This window comes from Geotrypetes seraphini, chromosome 12 (assembly GCF_902459505.1).
Source record: "Geotrypetes seraphini chromosome 12, aGeoSer1.1, whole genome shotgun sequence".
NCBI lineage: Eukaryota > Metazoa > Chordata > Amphibia > Gymnophiona > Dermophiidae > Geotrypetes > Geotrypetes seraphini.
This window is the reverse complement of record NC_047095.1, coordinates 109,578,473-109,596,169: the sequence shown is the minus strand read 5'-3', so window position 1 is coordinate 109,596,169 and position 17,697 is coordinate 109,578,473. Positions and strand designations below refer to the sequence as shown.

At 38.7% G+C, this 17,697-nt stretch overlaps 1 protein-coding gene across 1 annotated transcript in view; it reads right to left on the bottom strand.

Moving 5' to 3' along the window:
- Positions 1-17,697, bottom strand: part of LOC117346285 (vomeronasal type-2 receptor 26-like) — a 64,750-nt gene that overhangs the window by 12,906 nt on the left and 34,147 nt on the right. The window contains exon 5 of the mRNA XM_033915686.1: positions 4,373-4,499. Within this exon, the coding sequence (XP_033771577.1) occupies positions 4,373-4,499 (127 nt within the window). The remainder of the gene's footprint in view (positions 1-4,372; positions 4,500-17,697) is intronic.

Sequence of the window (17,697 nt, the reverse complement as noted above, 5' to 3'; positions counted from 1 at the left end):
CATCTGTGAGCGTGGATTGAATCCATTGTAGAAGGATGGTACAGAATTTTACACTGGAGGTAGGAGATATGAAGGGCAGTGGTTGAGGTCACAGGAGGCATGGCTGTATTTTTTGTAGAGTTTATTGAGTTCGGACCATTGTATGTTGGGGAACTGAGACCATGTTCTGTCTGCTGCAGTTGACTCTTTTTCTGAGAGGTGAATTGTGATTGCGTTTTGATGGGGTGGGGTAAGATTGAGGGTGGCTCTGGCATTGGCAATTTTGTTCTTGAAGTGTTCTGCTAAGAGGATAGCTGAGGGGGGAGGGGTGTTGTTGGTGGTTGTGTAGGGTTTGGATTGGAGAAAAGTGAATGAAATCTCTCTTCACAAAAGTGGTCACAAAGATGATGCAGGAAACTACAAGAAAATAAGCCTTACTGGAAAAATAATGGAAGTGTTGCTGAAGGAAAAATATAGTGAATTTCCTAGACTCTATTGGGTTACAAGATCCACAGACAATTTGGTTGCAGATAGGTTGGGGAGAGCTTCATGAGGAGCTCCAGTAATTTGAAAAATTAGGATAGTGCTAGCAGACGTTTAAGGTCTACATCCTGATAACTGAAAGCTGGCTTAAAGATAATGATGCAGTCACATTAGGCATGACATGCGTCCCAGGCTATGAAGCCTTAGCATGCTCTCATACAGAAAAAAAGGATGAGGAGTAGCAGTCATTTTAAAATAAAAACATCATACCAAGACTGATAGACCTTATCACACTAAATGGCATTGAATGCTTCACCTTCTCCACTGGTCATACCAGAAGCCACACCTTTTCCCTGATCTATAGAGCCCCAAGCTTCCCATGAATGCCCTAGATGATTTCACAACAGTCATAAGAACATAAGAATAGCCTTACTGGTTAGTATAATGGTCCATCAAGCCCAGTAGCCCGTTCTCACGGTGGTCAAGCCAGGACCCTAGTACTTGGCCAAAACTCAAGGAGTAGCAACATTCCATGCTATTGATCCAAGGCAAGCAGTAGCTTTCCCCATGTCTTTCTCAATAACAGACTATGGACTTTTCCTCCAGTCATCATCAAGTTAGTTATCTCCCACTAATGAATCACCATCCTTGATGACTTCAACTTTAGAAACTACCACAACTTTATAAACTATCACAACCAGAACACTAGCGAACTTCATTACAAGACCATACTATCAGAACTCCAGGCCTTTGTTGACAGACAGAATGCCCTCTCCCCTTACCAAGCTAGGTTCAGAAAATTTCATAGCAAAGAAACAGTTCTAGCGGACATTATTGATGACTGATGGAACATACAAGACAAAGGAAATGATGGGCTACTGATCCTTCTAGACCTCAATGCTGCCTTCAGTACCATTGATCACTCCACCTCAATACCAACAATCACCCCTGCCTCCTCACCAGACTTGCAAATATTGTAATCAAAAATTGAGCACTCCAATGGTTCTCATCATTCCTGAGCCATAGTACCCAAAGTGTACTACTAACATATACTCTATTACATTTCATTACATTAGTGATTTTTATTCCGCCTTTACCTTGCGGTACTCTATCACAACCTAAACCAATAAAATATGGAGTACCTCAGAGCGCCCTCCTTTCCCTTCTGCTATTCAACCTCTACATCAAATCAATGATAAACATCACCTTAAAATACCAAATAAAGTTCCACTCATTTTCCGTTGACAACTGTCCCTACTGCAAGGCTCAAACCAAGATGCTCAAGTCTCCAAACTGCATAACTGCCTCTCAGAAATAAAAGACTGGATGATCCAAAACAAGATGAAAAAAAATGTGGCAAAAAATAAGTTTCTCTGGATATGGAGAGGAACTCCAAACTCGCCTGCTCATTAATCTCTTGGAAATTAGCCACCTTGATGACCAAGGGCAAAGTATGTAGCCTAGGGGTGATCCTTGATGGCAATCTTTCACTCTCTGACCATATCTCCCATATAGTACCTGCTTCATTCTACTACTTCTGGCAGCTGTGGAAAATATCAGAAGATACTTCACAGAACCAGACTTCTCTCAGCTACTCTATGCCTTCATCCTCTCCGTTATGGGCCACTGGAATGCACTCCTAAATGGGATCACTAAAAAATCCTCCATCAACTACAATGATTGCAAATTGCTTCCATCCAACTCCTAAAGAATCTCTGCAAATGAGACCCAATCACCCTGGCATTGCGTTCTGCCCACTGGCTGCTGATTGACAAATGATATATATATAAAGTTCTAGTAATGGTCTACAAACGCTTATAGAACATGGTACCAGCCTATATGGCCTCCAAAATTCTGCCCATTGCCCCAAACTCACTACTTCGCTTGCAAGAGGAAAAGAAATTATATAGAAACATAGAAAAATGATGGCAGATAGAAGCCAAATGGCCCATCTAGTCTGCCCATTATCACTTTCTCTCTCCGAGATATCGCACGTGCCTATTCCAAGCCCTTTTGAATTCAGCCACAGTCTCTGTCTCCACCACCTCTTCTGGGTGACTGTTCCATGCATCTACCACTCTTTCCGTAAAAAAGTATTTTCTCAGATTACTGTGGGCCTATCACCTCTTAAGTTCATCCTAAGCCTTCTGATTGCAGTTTCCTTTCAAATGAAAGAGACTCAACTCATGTGCATTTACATTACATAGGTATTTAAACATCTCTATCATATCTCCCCTCTCCCACCTTTCCTCCAAAGTATACAGATTGAGATCTTTAAGTCTGTCGCCATACGTCTTATGATGAAGACCACATACCATTTTAGTAGCCTTCCTCTGGACCGACAGCACCCTTCACTTTGAGAATGCCCAGGAAAGTTTTTGCTGCACCCCTAGAACAAAATACCTATATACATTAGATCACTAGAAGGTCTACGGAATTGCAGGAAGGCAATAAAAGCTCACCTCTTCCCCTGGCCCTTTAAGAGAGTGCATTTATCCAACTCCACAGATCTTCTGACAAAGGGCCCTGACCTTCCTTTGTCTCGAATCTCAAATGCTGATGTAATTCAACCTATCATACCTTGTTCTGTCATTTAATATTCTACCACTCTATAACATACTATTCACCATCTTTGTCCTACTATACTATATGCCATGTTTGCCATTTAAGGTTTGCCATTCCTTGTCTTCTATGCTACCTTTCATCAGGCACATTTGCTCTACAATTTTTTCCAAATTGTATCATACTATATTAGCCATGCTTTGTGATACTGTGTTTACCGTGCTATGTTTTGCTGAAATATGCTCACCATGCTGTCTCACCATACCATGTTTTGTCATATTATGTTTCTACCATGCTTTGTTAACTAGGTTTTGCTATTTTGTCAGACAATGTTTACCATACTATGTCTGAGAGTGTGGTGCAGTAGTTGCAACTGCAGCCTTGGCACCATGACTTTGTGGGTTCAAACCTACACTGCTCTTTGTGACAATGGATGTGTCACCTGATCCCCCTTTGCCTCAGGTACATTAGATAGATTGTGAGCCCACCAGGATAGACAGGGATAAATGCTTGAGTTCCTCAATTAATTCATGTAAGCCATTCGGAGCTCCCCTGGGAGAATAGTATAGAAAATTGAATAAATAAAATAAAGATAGTACTGGGTAGACTTCTACAGTCAATGGTCCAGAAATATCAAAGAAAAATGCAATTTATTTTAATCATGAATTTATAATGCTTTTAACTATTGGGGAAACTGGATGGACTTTTCAGGTCTTTATCTGCTTTCATTTACAATGTATGAGTGCTTTCCAAAGATTCCATATATCTTACACAATAGGAATGTGATTAGTTTTGCTAGTGATATCCAGTTCATATTTTTAGATTAGACATAGGGTATTCCAACTAGGGCATACGAAAACCCATTTTATATAGACCACTGAGATTTCAAAATAGATGTCCAGATCAGGACCTTCTCAATTCTAGGGAAGTTTTTGAAAACCAAAGAAGAAGCAGAATGATCCTGGTCTTCAATCAAACCACAGTTTAACAGCAACCAATGTAGAATATACAGAATGTCATCTAAACATGCAGTGGACTCGACATGGGCTATTAAAGTGTGATTTAATTTGAAGACCAGGCTCACTCTGCTTCTTCTTTGAATTCCCCGGCATGGGCTATTAAAGTGTGATTTAATTTGAAGACCAGGCTCACTCTGCTTCTTCTTTGAATTCCCCGGGACTTGTGCAGAGTAGAATTTCTCTGTTGCTTTGTTCAAAGTTTTTGCAAAAGCAGGAGTGCATATCTTTTCGCTGGCCTATGTTGAATCTTCAATAAAGACTAAATATAAGCCTGAAAGTAAATAAAAAGTGCCCAAGATCATGACACATTATAACATGAAATCTCTCACCAGTATGGATGGAGATCTCTCCCTCTGGACAGGGGATACATTCATAGCAGCAAATGGGCTCTCCCTCTCTGGTTAATTTCCTGAACCCAGGAAGGCAACTCAGGCTACATCTGGACTGTGGTGGTATCTAATGATTGAGAAAAAAAATATGAATTACTTGAGACATAAGAACATAAGAATAGCCTTACTGGGTCAGACCAATGTTCTTTCAAGCCCAGTAGCATTAACTTTGGGACAGTGCTGTGAACAAGACTTCCCTGTGAACTTCTAAAAGCTAAGTTACTCAGAATTTCATATTCTGCTCTTTTCACTGTTTTTCAGCATTATATCTGCTTAATTTCTCTTCTTCTCTTCCGTGTTTCTTACTAAAAAAAAATAAACGCTTCTCTTTCCTGTGTTAAATCTAATTTCCTGTACCTCTTCATAGGAATCAGGGTAAGACTTATAGTCTCATCCACCCCAGGGATCACTGCTCATATATAGAGACCCAAATATTCAGGACTACTCAAATCAAGTCATTTCACAACCAATCAAGATGACCTTTATTCTATGCAATCACTGTGGTGCTTTAATTCCAAACACACTATTTGGAGGCTTAAGGCTTGCCCCATCTGTCTTCAACTTGCTAGTATTAAGGAGGAGCTCTGCAAACTTAAACAGGAATTGAATACAATTAAAGCAGCTTTCATCGCTCCACAAAATCATACCAACTTACCACCTCTACCTCAAAGAATAAAACAGCCAAGGAATAAATGGGTCATATTAGGCTCAGGAAGACTGCGACATATAACACAGAAACATCCACCTTCACAAATATTACCTCTACATAATTCCTTCGCTCCACTAGTGCACTGCAATACTCAAGAAAACAAGGGAGGTGGGACTGGAACCAATGAAGGTAACTCAAGAGAACAAGCACACCCTAAGCACAAATAAAAAAGCCCAAAACAGAAAACTATTACTGTTGGGGAATTCCATCATCAGAGGCATTAATCTTGGAACACAAGGCGAGGAGACCAAAATAGTGAAATGTCTTCCATGATCCTCGGCTACCAGGAGTTCCAGGCAAATATTGACTATAATTAAGGAAGAAACTAAGAATTTTAACACTGATGTTGTTATCCATCTGGGAACAAATGACCTGGCCAACAACTCCACACTTGCAGCACAGAAAGCTTTTCGGGAGCTTGGTGAGGGCTTGAAACCTTTTGTAAAGACTTTAGCTTTTTCTGAAATACTGCCTGCATATGGAAAGGGAGAGCAAAGAGTGAAAAACACAGAGGACTTTAATAGGTGGCTCAAAGCCTGGTGTCATTAAGAAGGATTTAGGTACATAGGAGGATGGGGAAATACATGGAAGGACAAGAAGCTATATTGCACTGATGGGCTACATATTACTACAGCAGGAAAAAGAAACCTTGTGGAGAAATTTAGACAATATGGGGCTCATAATTAAAAAAAAAAAGTCTAAAAAGTGGCCTAAATGGGTACTTGGACGTATCTAAAACCAGCTTAGGCCTTTCCCCTGCCTCTAAACACACAGAACAAAACTAGACATTTTTAGATGAGGGGAAAGGGTGGGAGGTGGGCCGGCCTACAACTAGACATACAGCAGGTATAACTGCCTACTGACACTATCACTGTAGGAGAGATGACTTCGGAGTGAGCATCGCTAAACTAAAAGATGCTGGAAACATATATGTGGAGAGTGATGAGGGAAAAGCAAATGTGCTAAACAAATACTTCTGTTCTGTGTTCACAGAAGAAAATCCTGGAGAAGGACCGAGATTGTCTGCCAAAGTTACATGAGAAAATGGAGTAGATTCTGCGTTGTTCATGGAGGAGAGTGTTTATGAGAAACTTGAAAAACTGAAGGTGGACAAAGCGATGGGACCAGACGGGTTCCATCCCAGAATACTGAGGGAGCTCAGAGAGGGTCTGGCGGGTCCTATTAAAGACTTGTTCAACAAATCTCTGTAGACGGGAGTGGTTCCCGGGTATTGGAGGAGAACGGATGTGGTCCCTATTCACAAAAGTGGTCAGAGGGATGAAGTGGTAAACTACAGGCCGGTGAGCCTCATTTTGATTGTTGGAAAAATAATGGAAGTGTTGTTGAAAGAAAGGATAGTGCACTTCCTTGAATCTAATGGGTTACAGGATCTGAGGCAACATGGCTTTAAAAAAGGTAAACTAAATGAAAGAATGGAAAACAAAATAGTGTCCAAATAATTGTGTAATATAGCAGAAATCGATGGAACACTGGTGATGTATATAACGTGATTTAAATCAAGGGAAAAAAGACCTCAAAATACCCCTAAAATGTGAGCAATGAAGTCACAAATATTTTGGGGTTGGGTATCATCACTGGTCACATTAATAGAAAAAATATTATAAAAAAAACATTTAAAAATATTAAATATTAATTAAAAGCAAAAATATTAAAAATACTTCAAGGGTTTTTGACCAGTGATGATACCCAACCCCAAAATATTTGTGACTTCATTGCTCACATTTTAGGGGTATTTTGAGGTCTTTTTTCCCTTGATTTAAATCACGTTATATACATCACCAGTGTTCCATCGATTTAAAAAAGGTAAATCATGCCAAATGAAACTGATTGAATTTTTTGATTGGTTGACCGGAGAGCTGGATCGAGGACATATGCTAGATTTAATTTACATAGATTTCAGCAAAGTTGTTGATATGGTTTCTCATAGGAGGCTGTTGAACAAACTTGAAGGGCTGAAGTTAGGACCCAAAGTGATGAACTGGGTCAGAAACTGGCTGTCAGACAGACACCAGAGGGTGGTGGTTAATGGAAGTCGCTCGGAGGAAGGAAAGGTGAGTAGTGGAGTCCATCAGGGTTTGGTGCTGTGGCCGATCATATTCAATATTTTTGTGAGTGACATTGCTGAAGGGTTAGAAGAAAAAGTGTGCCTTGTTGCAGATGATACCAAGATTTGTAACAGAGTAGACATCGAAGAGGGAGTGGAAAATATGAAAAACGATCTGCAAAAGTTAGAGGAATGGTCTAATGCCTGGCAACTAAAATTCAATGCAAAGAAATGCAGAGTAATGCATTTGGGGATTAATAATTGGAAGGAACCGTATATGCTGGGAGGTGAGAAGCTGATATGTACTGACGGGGAGAGGGACCTTGTGGTGATAGTGTCCAAAGATCGAAAGGTCAAACTTTCCCAGTCCACTTACCACTCCCTCGCCCCTCTTTCCACTAAAACCATCTCCTACTCCCGTAAGGCCCCTTGGTTTCTTCCCTATCACAGAGAACTAAAGCAGAAATGTCGAGCTCTGGAGCGCAAATGGAGAAAATCTAAATCCCCTTTCGACAGACAGTCCTGGAGGGCCAACATCAAGTTCTACAATACAGTTCTGAAAAAAGCAAGACAGAACTTCTACGCAGATAAAATCACCAGATCTAACAACCAGAGCAGTACTCTATTCAATATCTGGCGTTTCTTAACTTCCAAAAAAGACTCCACCTCAGTCCCCTCCTCCCCCTCAGCTGGTGTTCTGGCGAAATTCTTCAACGATAAGATCACCACCTTGAGATCCCCCTTCCCACCCACAGTCCCCTACAACTCCCTGGTGCCCACCGACTCCATTTCTACCCCAACGACCTCCTACCCCATCCCAGTCGACAGATCCTGGTCCATCTTTGAGCTCGTATCCGAATCCACGGTCCTCAAACTTTGCCTCAAACTGAAATCCTGCAACTGCTCCTTAGACCCATTCCCCTCCTACCTATATGAGAAAATTCCCGCGCAGGCCATCTCTTCTATTACTGAACTCATCAATTCCGCCTTACACTCGGGTCTTTTCTCCCCAGAAATGGGCCATATAGCCCTGAACCCTCTACTGAAAAAATCTGACCTAGACCCCTCCACACCATCCAGCTACCGCCCAATAGCAAATATCCCTCTATTAACCAAGTTGCTCGAGTCCATCATTGCCACCCAACTCGCATCTTATTTAGAGAGATTTTCTATCCTCTTACCTTACCAATATGGATTTCGTTCCATTTTCAACACTGAATCCCTACTGACCTCCTTAATCTCTAAGGTACAGTTACTCCACTCTCGAAATAAGTTTGCCGTCCTCCATCATTTCGACCTTTCTGCTGCTTTTGACGTTGTTCACCATGACATCCTAGTCTACCAACTCTCCGAGATAAGCATCAACTCCACAGTCTTAGACTGGTTCTCTAAATTCTTACGCTCTCGCTCTTACACCGTCAATATGAATGGCACCTCATCCGTCCCCTTGCAACCAACGTGTGGAGTCCCGCAAGGCTCACCTCTTTCTCCTATCCTGTTTAACATCTATATGTCCTCCCTTAAACTCCTCCACCTATCACTCCTAGAAACAATTTACACTTATGCTGATGATATCCTAGTTCTCCTCGAGTCCGACCCAAACCTTACCAACCTCTCAGAGAACATATCCTCCTGTATAACGAACCTCCAGTCCTGGGCCCATACTGTCAAAATGAAACTGAACGAGTCTAAAACTAAACTACTTTGGCTCGGCCCTAAACTTGACCAACTCCCCACCTCCATCCCCCTGTCCTCTGGCTCCACTCTGCAGCTGGAGTCCTCAAGCAATGTTCTGGGCATCACCATCGACTCCACTTTGTCTTTCAACGACCACCTCAATTCTTTGGCAAAAAAATGCTATTTCAGCCTTCACATGCTGAGGAAAGTAAGATCCTATCTCCATCAAAATCACTTTACAGTTCTCGTCCAATCTATCATCCTGTCCAGATTGGACTACTGCAACTCAATCTACCTAAGCCTTACCAAGAAAAGCCTTCATAGACTTCAGCGGATCCAGAATGCCGCTGCCAAGCTCATCTTCGTAAAAAGTAAATTCGACCATGTCTCACCGCTCCTGTCCAAGCTCTACTTTAGAATACAACAACAATGGTAACATTTGATATACATATAACCATTGAGGAAGAATTATCATATTATAAAGAGAAATACGTCCCATTAAAAAGATAGGAAAATGTCTCCATATTAATAAGGTTGATTTGGTCTTATTCAATAACGGTTGAATATTAAGATCATTTTAACAGATAATATCTTGTGGAATAATGATCCCTAAATAAGTAACTACTTTACTTGCCCAAGTTAATGGGAAATTTCCTTTCCAATGTTCCTTCAAGAACTGATTGAAAGAAAGGGCTAGAGATGTCTGATAATTTAGACGAAACCCAGAATGAAATCCAAATTCAGATATTGCATCAATAAGATGTGGTAAAGAATTCTTAGGATCAGTCAAAATAATTATGAAATCATCTGCAAAAGCTAATACTTTAAAATCTTGATCTATCACCCGAATCCCAGTAATGTGAATATCTTGTTTCAAGATACGTAAAAGAGGTTCTAGATATATTATAAATAATAAAGGAGAAAGAGGACATCCCTGTCGAGTCCCACGAGAAATAGTAAAAGGAGATGAACAAGTGCCATTAATCAAAATAGAGGCCCTTGGCTTGACATACAAAACTCGAAAACTATCTAAGAACCATTCAGAAATTCCTATTTCTGGATGACTGACTTCAAATTCAAACTCAATACAGAAAAGATAAAATTTCTCGTTACCTCGCCACACCCGCTTGACACCAAAACTATGCATCAATAAACTTAATTGCTCTATTCAGCCCACCATGAAGATACTGGGTGTTACTCTTGACCAATGCTTAACCATGAAATACCAAGTTGACTCCTTAATCAAAAAGGGCTTTTTCACCCTTTGGAAACTTAAATCCATTAAATCATATTTTGATAACTCAGCATTCAGAATCCTGGTACAATCCCTCATGCTGAGTCAACTTGACTACTGTAACATCGCCTATTTAGCAATCTCCCAAAAGAATATGCAACGCTTACAATTAATGCAGACTAAAAAAACACATCAGGCAGCTTTATGAGGTAAAGACCTAGAACAACTGCTCTCGCCCACCACTTACGAGGAATTCAGGAAGCACCTAAAAACATACCTGTTCCTGAAGTATCTAGATAGCTGACCCGTTCTTCTCCTTCCCCTCCATAATGGTTCTCTCGCCCTTTCACCCACTTGTTTCCCCATCACTTAAGTTCTTCAATTTGTACTCTCTTTTGTTCTTTTGTAAACCGCATAGAACTTCACGGTACTGCGGTATATAAACTGTTATTATTATTATTATTATTTTAGAGAATGCAGAAAAGAGAAAGGACCACTCCACTAGGTCAAAAGCTTTTTCTGTATCCAGACTAGCCAACAGACCAGAAATTGCTTTTGTCTGACCAGTCACTAATGCCATTAAAACTTTTCTAACATGCAAAACTGATTGACGACCTCTTATAAAACCAACTTGTTCTTCCCCTATCAGCATAGGCAGATGAATTGCCAGTCTATCTGCCAATACTCTTGCCAATATCTTAAGATCTACATTGAGTAATGAAATCAGATGATATGATTCTACCAACAGAGGATTTTTATACGGTTTTGGGATCAATGTTATCAGAGCATCAGTAGCTCCTAAAGGAAAAGAATTGTTTTCTACACATTGATTATAATAACACATCAATGTACTTGGAATCTGATTAATAAGTAATTTATAATATTCCCCTATAAATCCATCTGGTCCAGGTGCCTTACAAGTAGATAAAGATTTAATAACTTTTTGGATTTCTACTCCTCTAATAGGCACATTTAAAGAAGTTAACATTTGTGGTGTTAACTTAGGCAAAGAAGCATCCTCTAAATAAGCCTGCACAAGAGAAGGTTGGGAAGAAGAATCAGCCATATAATCACAAAATGTTTGGGAAATTTTATTAGTTACATTAGTTATAGTTCCATCTGAAAGGCAAAGTGATTGAACCATCCTTGATCCACTCCAAGTTTTAGTGAGTTTCGATAAAAAAACGACCAGACGATTTCCAAAATGAAAAAATGTAAATTTCCTATATATAGCACTACGTTGATACCTTTCATGCAAAGAGAGTATTAAGAGCTATTTGTGCTGCAAGCATATTTTCTTTATGATTAAATGTAGGATGTCGCAAATAAGTACGTTTTTCACATTGAAACTGACGTTCGAAAGAGATCATTTTAGCAGCAATATGTTGATTTAGTGAAGTGACATAAGTAATGATATCACCTCTAAGAACTGCTTTAGAAGCTTCCCAAAAAAGAACTGGTTCTGCTATATGTTCATCATTGAAATGAACATAATCGTCCCAATGTTCTACAATATATTGCTGAAAATGTGAATCCTCATATAGATAGGAAGGAAACCTCCATCCACTTCCTCTAGAAACCCCCTACCTCAAAATCCAGAAACACCAGCGAATGATCAGAAAGCATTTGTGGTCCAATAGTAGAAGAAAGAACACAAGAAAACAATAATTGTGAAACAAAAATATAATCAATACGGGACCAAGAAAAATGAGAGCGTGATAAATGCATATAATCTCTTTCCATAGGATGCAACCATCTCTAGGGATCAACTAAGTTTAAAGCAGAACATAAATAAGGTACTCCCTTGTGAAATACAGAAGACTGATGACCTGAAGATCTGTCCAAAGAAGGATCAAGAACTTGATTTAAATCTCCCGCCAATATTAGAGGAACTGAATTAGATTTCAAAGCTATCAATCAAATTTTGAAAAAAAACATGTTCATATATATTAGGAGCATACACCACCAATAAATTAAAAGTGAATGCACTTAATGTCACTTGTAAGTAAACATAACGACCATAATCATCTTTTGCAAGTAATTTGGTTTGTGATTGAAGATGTTTGCTAATAAGCACTGCTACACCACCTTTTTTGCAATCAGTGGAAGAACAAAAAACCTCCCCTACCTATCCAGTTTTAAGTTTCATATGCTCAATTTCAGATAATTTGGTTTCTTGTAGACATGCAATATCCACTTTCTGGCGACAAAGACATGCAAGTAATTTGGTACGTTTAACAGGTGAATTTACCCCTGATACATTCCAAGTGGCCACTCTAAGTGACGATAATGATTTAGCCCCAGTCATCACACAAATAAAACAGATCTGCAAGGAAAATTATACAAATAAGACATCCAGGTGCCCAGCCTTCACCACAGATGCAAAAGATACCCACAGTCACATAAATAGCACCAAAATAATTTAAGAAATCTTCCATATTATAATATTGCAACATTTGAATAATTATAAATATTATTAATATGTGCACAGTTCTAAAAAACCCATCCCATCCCAATTTTAACCTCCTCTTCTTCTCTTGTACCCCAAACTCCCTAACACCCAATAATGTAGATGACATTTCTGATTTCCAATATATGGGAATCAGATAGTCAAATTAACGTGCTTACGTGATATGACTTCAGGTCCCATCTGTCCAAACATACTGATAATACATAGGTTTTAGAATATATATATATATATATATATATAAAATCAATAAACTTTTTATAAAACTAATTTGATTTTCTTTATATAGGCATGTGCAATCAATTTTTTTTCTTTAATCTTTATAAATCATTTATTATAATAATTTATGCTATAATGAGCACATATAAAAATCAATATTGTACTAATAAGAAGATTAAATAATGAATCATATGATATATGTATAGAAATATATAAGCTATATGCATTTTATTTTATTATATATTAAATTTTGCTTTAATAGGATTCTTTCACTATTTATTTTTATTTTCTTTTCCAATCAGGGCGATACAAACAAAGCAACAGACACTACAACGAAGCATTCCCACATATTCAATATTAGCATCTGTATTTTTATAAAAATTTAATTTAAAAATGTTTAAGGTGTACAAGCATCAAGATGTATAAATATCAGATGTTTCCCGTTTCTATTTCTCATATTTTTAAAATTATTTCATATTCTTTCTTGAACTGAGGTGTTACTTAGAATGTCAGATGGACTAAATGTAGATTTACATGTCTATCTCAAAGCAGATCAAGAAGGCAAAAAGCACAAAATGTATCTCATTTCTTTTCCATTTCTTCAATATTTGTTTTTGAACTTTTAAGTTTTCACCCCTTCTTGCCTTCATTATTTCTTCTCCTTCCACTTTTTCCCATTTTTGCCACTCTTTCTCATACCTTTAAAGATTTATTTCCTCTTCTAATATCAAGACTGATAAAAAGTCTCCTATGTCATGATACAGAGAGGCTGAGCATTCACATATAATCTTCTCAGTGCAGATTAAGAAGATAGAAAGCACAAATTGCATCTCATTTATTTCCTCTTCTAATATCCAGACTGATAGCAATTATCCTGTGGAAGAACTAGGTCGATTGTCAACAAGTCTCCTGCGTCATGCTACAGATAGACAGAACATTCACATGGAATCTTCTCAGTGTAGATCAGGAAGAAAGAAAGCATAAATTGCATCTCATTTCTTTTCCATTCTTCATATCATTTTGAATTTTCCTCTCTGCTTACCATCTTTGCCATTCTTTATCATGACTTAAAAATTTTTTCCCTCTTCTTTCCTGAATTACTTTCTAAGTCTTATCAATAATAGTTTCCTCTGTCTTCATGTAGTTTTTATTATTGTTTACTTTTTAATATTTAAATGTTAGAAATCAGCAAACATAAGATATTAACGCCCCCATATCAACAGTAACACCCCTACATAGACAAAAGAAAAAACTATAAAGTATATTAAACTTTGAAATGCTCCATCACAGCCTCCATCACCCAATATGCACAAACCACCTTAATGAAAAAACAAAACAAGACATTATATGAACAGAACCTATTACAAAATAACTTATCAACATCATATAATGACAGTATGAATTTTCAAGATCCGATAGGCATCAAATTGTTGAAGTACCTGTGACAACAGTCGTATATAATTATTTGCCTCCAAAACAGATGTGAATGATTTCCAGCCAGTGTTTGTAAAAATGCGTAATGTTGCAGGATATGCCAGAATGAATCTCATTTTTCTTTTCACTAAATCAGCACAAATAGGGGAAAACTGCTGATGTTTCTCTGATTATGAAGCAGAGTAATCTTGAAACAGTCTAATTTGAGCTCCATCAAAAGTTAGTGTCTCTTTACATTGGCGATATTGCTGAAATAATGTCACTTTATGTGCATAATTATGCACTTTAGCTATGATTATTCGTGGCCTTTGATGGTTATCTTGTTTAATACCCACCCGGTTTACCCGTTCTAAACGGAGAGGGCCAGTATCTGACGGAAGCAGCAGGTTTTTTTAAACCAATCCTCCAACTGAAACAGTAAGTGAGTTTCTGACACTGACTCAGGAATCCAGATGTTATCTCTTCATGAATAATTTTCAATTTGTTCTAGCTTGAGTTCCTGTAATTTGATCTGTTCTTTCAAAGTAGCTAGTGTACCATTCACCTCCGTAGCTGTGTCCTCAATTTCAGTAACTCCTACCTCAAGCTCTCCTGCTCTCCTAGATAAGTCAGACATCAAAGCGTCAACCCCAGCTAACTGACTTGAAGGTGAGAAAACCTAAGCTCCAAATCTTTGACTACTGCAGCTGTTATCTCCTGGACAAGCTCTGAGTCAGCCATCTCAGCAGGCAGTTGTAATGGTTGAAGTTTGTCCCATTCCTTTTCCTTTTCCTTCAGGACTCATTTAAAGCTCATAATATTTGTAATTGAAGATTATCTATTCAGATAAGTGTTAATAGCCTTTTCTACAAATTCAAGTGAATAAAAACAAAGATTTAAAGACAGATGAGACCCAAAGTGCAGGAGCTCAGCTAAAAAGCATCCAGCTGAGCTCACTATGTCAATGGAACTCTCCTTGTTGTCCTATTATAATTCAATCTTTTTGCAGCTTTTTATGTTGTCCACCATGATATTCTAATTTATCAACTTTCCAAGATAGGGGGGGTTGCGCTGGTGAGCACCGGCTGGGATGGTCGCAGGGTGAGAGAGCTCCAGCTTATGATATTAATAACTCGAGAATAACATCATATTAACACACGATTTTTTGTGTGAATTCTTACTTTCTCGCTGCCTAAACATGTCTGCTACAAAACCGGGAAAGCACAAAAACGCAGAGCCACCTTCTCCTCGAAAATCAGGCAACGAACAACCAGACGAGGCCTCTGGGGCCTCTATTATGGAAGAACTATGTTCAATCCGTAACCTCATACTTGATATTAAACAAGATATCACGGATATGAAATCGGATCTTACCACCCTCCATGAAGAATTTGCCTCTGTTAAAACTCGAACCGACACTCTGGAAACAAAAGTGCAATCCTACGAAGACTCCATCAAACTCCTCTCTAAACAATCCTCCCGCATTGCTCAGCTCGAGCTTGCTTTGGAAGCAGAGAAGAACAGAGCGAAAAAGAACAGCTTCCGTTTGCTGGGCTTACCAGAAGGTAGGGAGGCTTGTGATCTTGCTGAGTTTTTGTCTGCATTACTGCCTGAATTGCTGAAGATACCGCCGGAGACGAAACTGGAAATTGATACCGCTTTTCGGGTCCCTCAACACGTGGCACGCCCTAGCAAGTTCCCGTGCCCGATCGTGATTACAATGCTGAGACAGGCGCTTGTTCAACTTATTCTACAAAAGGCAAACACTGACTCTCCTGTGCTATTTGAGGGATCAAAGCTGATTTTGGTTCCTGATCTTTCCAAGGAGACAGCAAAGAAACGGAAACAACTACTTGCCTTTAGACCCAAATTGTCTGCCATTGGAGCCAAGCACGGTATCCTGTATCCTGCTCGTATGAGGGTCACCTTCAATAATTCAACAAAGGACTTCACTAATCCGGCTGACCTTGCTGAATACATAGAAGAATTGCATCCGACAGCAATTGATAAAACTTAACTTGGTATGGCTGGCATCGAGTAGTCAGTCTCTGTTTTACATGTGCCTTAGTGCAGCCTAGCAACCACATGCTCTGCTCTAATGGCTGCCATTTTGCAGACACTGTTACTATTTAAGTAATGTTCTTTTAGTAGACTTTAAACATGATGTTCTTCACCATAATTTACTTATGTAGCAGGCTTTTCATGTTGCCTTGCTCCCCACTTGCTGCTTGCCTTCCCGTGGCGAGTTTGTTCAGTCTTTTTGCTAGTCATGTTTTTCTCTCTGTTCAAAAGTATTGTGCCTTGAAGCTTCCAGGTCTTTTTTATACTTCGCTGTTAACATGTGTTTCTAAGTGTCTGGTCTGGTTGTCTCTGTCTTTTCTTTTTTTATATGTGTCCTGTCTTTCTGCTGGTTTGTGTAATAAGTTCTTTTTGAATACATTTACCTGTGGTTCCACCTTTGCGGTGTTGCTAGCTGAAGTTACTCCAATCTGTTTCAATACATTGCCTTTAGCTAGTGGCATTCATAGTTATTTTCTCCAGATTTACTATAGGAGAATATACAATATGCTGTTCTCCAAACCTTCACAGTGTCTTTTCAAACTGAATATGTGCATAGTGACTTGTTCCTTGTCTATCTGTATCAAACTTGATTATGGTATCTTTGTAATGAATGTTATTGTCATTCTCAGCCTCCTTATGTGTATGGCTACCCTTATTGCTTTTCTTATAGCTATATTTGATAGTCCTATTACCTATATCCTGATCGATAAATTATATGTTTACCTTAGCTCTTGTTTTAACCCTATACTTGTACTTCACCCACTACAGAGCTTATACTACAGTATCTATGCTATGGCATTTAACCTTTTCTGGTCTGCGATATTAATATACAGATATGAGTGCTTGTACCAGTGTTCTTCACATTGCCAACATGTTTTATTTCACTTCAGGCGAAGTCCATTCTGTCATATTGTAATTTATGCACTATTTCCCAGTATTATAACACTACACTATGCTATGGGTGCACCCTGCTTGATTGCTACACTCAGCTCAGTGGTTTATCACAATTTGCTCTGTTCCATGGTCTCTTTTGCTGAGGTTGGTGTCTTGCTACAGTGGAGTATTGATTTAAATTACTTTATGTTTACGTATATACATCATTGTGCACTGTTGTTATGCCTATAACCTGTTTTTCATTGAATGTAAAAGGATTTAATAACCCAATTAAACGATGCAAAATTCTTCAGTACTCAGAGCAATATAAACCGGATATTATTTTCTACCAAGAAACTCATCTCACTGAATTGGAGTCTAAAAAAATCTCTCCTAAATGGGCCTATCCACCGCTATACTCACTATGGAGTTATAATACTAGTTAGACGCAGAGCTGAAATTAAGATATTATCACATGCCACAGATGTCAATGGTAGATGGATCCGAGCTACGCTGTCCATTGGTACCCAGTCTCTTAATGTCATCA